This window comes from Theobroma umbraticum, unplaced genomic scaffold, assembly GCF_002168275.2.
Source record: "Theobroma umbraticum cultivar Fairchild unplaced genomic scaffold, ASM216827v3 scaffold_95.0, whole genome shotgun sequence".
In the NCBI taxonomy this organism is placed as follows: domain Eukaryota; kingdom Viridiplantae; phylum Streptophyta; class Magnoliopsida; order Malvales; family Malvaceae; genus Theobroma; species Theobroma umbraticum.
In genome coordinates, this window is record NW_018397257.1 from 5,395,030 (window position 1) to 5,396,747 (window position 1,718).

Consider the following 1,718-nt stretch of genomic DNA (forward strand, 5'->3'; position numbering starts at 1 on the left):
AAATAAGGCGTAGTTAATATCGATGCTACTAGGGTCACCAATGTAGCTAAAATAAGGGTAGATGTTGGCGAGTAAAGGCGCCCCTTTGTCTGCTAGGAATTGAACGATGGGAATTATGTAAGAGCTTGCACTGTCACTGAATACGCCAGCTGAAGGAGGATACGAACTGCCTAACAAAGTTGCATCCACCGAAGTAGAAACCATAATTTGGAGTAGTTCCATTGCGTTGTTTGCTGACTCCAAAGCATTGTAAATGTTTTGCATTGCATGGAGAACGAATTGTGCAGCTGGATCCATCGGTCTCACTTCGTTTCCAACAGAGATGTAACGAATATTGGCCGCCGGTGCGTAGGGTAGTATGTTACGTTGAACCCAATCGGTTGCAAATGAGGCATCGGTAGCAAGGGCCTCAAGGTCACCGTTAGGGACACCAAGGATGAGTTCTATATCTGGAAACATTCCGAGGGCTTGCAGAGTTGCTTGATTTGGATCATAGATTCTCATCTTTTCGATGCCACTAGCTTTATAAAGTTCTAAAACTTCCTGTTCACTTGGCAAATTGTCGCCGATTCTTCCATAGCAAACGCCTATGGATTTTGCCCCTATTTTACAACAACAATTGTACAAAGTTTCTAAAAGCTGTTATATTTAATTGGTAAAAGAAAAGTTAAATTTAATTTTTTGAAATGCATATATATCATTATTATAATCAATTACTTAATAATCAATTACACGATATTACAAACTAAATACAAATAAAAAACGTAATTAAAATTGTGAGATTGTGAATAAAATCAAACCTGTAAACTTCAAACTAGACATGAAAATTCCAAGAAGTAGAAACATGATTGCCATGGGAAAGCTTCTGTTATTTCTTGCACCGAAGAAAGCCATGAAGAAGATGAAGTAGAGAAGATGAAGTAGAGGAATAAAATTTTTGGAGTATGATTATGTAGATTCAATTGTTCTTGCGCATATATATAGGAGTGATTCCTATATCTTTGCTGGATCTCTGATATTAATATATTTCTGAAAGATTTCAATGAGAGAAAATCTCATCACATAAAAAAGTTAATATTAAATCAATCATTACAGATTTATAGCCATAAATGTATTGTGATATAATATCGGAATTAATGAAGAAAATATATTATTAGCATGCTTATCAAAATCCTTATATTATCTTTTTATTTTTTTAAAAAGTAGAAATATATTATCTATAAGTTCTGCAAGTTATTCCAGATGTAGGACTTCAAAACAAAACAAAAAACCCATAGAGTCACCTCCCAAACAATCTAAAATATACTCTCTATAAAAAAAACTATAACAAGTCTTTTACAAAAATGAAACCAGAGCAGTTCTCCCAGATCATGAAACCATAGCAATTCTCCCATATCATTTAATTGCACAAAACATGTACAAGATTTACAAAATTCAATTAATGAGAAGCTGCACAAAGCATGTTCAAGATTTACAAAATCCAATTAGAAGCTGTACACTGTAACATTAAGTTTTTATTTTAGTTAATAAAATAAATATATAAAATAAGTAAACAATTGAAAATATTTATTTTTATTTAATTTTAATGCTAAAATATTAAAATATTTAGTATAAAAATTATTTTTAATTTTAATATTTTAATAATAAATATAATTTAAATGGATAAAATTTGGCATAAATTTAGGTTTTACAAGTGTCAATTTGGTTAAGTTGGGTCA

General features: G+C 31.2%; 2 protein-coding genes across 2 annotated transcripts in view; one reads left to right on the forward strand and one right to left on the reverse strand.

Moving 5' to 3' along the window:
• The window catches only part of LOC110412882 (glucan endo-1,3-beta-glucosidase-like), a 1,299-nt gene extending 405 nt beyond the window's left edge, over positions 1-894 (reverse strand). The window contains exons 1-2 of the mRNA XM_021423524.1: positions 801-894; positions 1-602 (exon numbers count right to left, since the gene is read on the reverse strand). The exon at positions 1-602 is cut by the window's left edge and continues 405 nt beyond it. Coding sequence (XP_021279199.1) covers positions 1-602; positions 801-894 — 696 coding nt within the window. The remainder of the gene's footprint in view (positions 603-800) is intronic.
• A 449-nt stretch (positions 895-1,343) lies between these two features.
• LOC110412336 (transcription initiation factor IIB-like) overlaps positions 1,344-1,718 on the forward strand; it is a 2,948-nt gene continuing 2,573 nt past the window's right edge. Inside the window, exon 1 of the mRNA XM_021422868.2 lies at positions 1,344-1,357. Coding sequence (XP_021278543.2) covers positions 1,344-1,357 — 14 coding nt within the window. The remainder of the gene's footprint in view (positions 1,358-1,718) is intronic.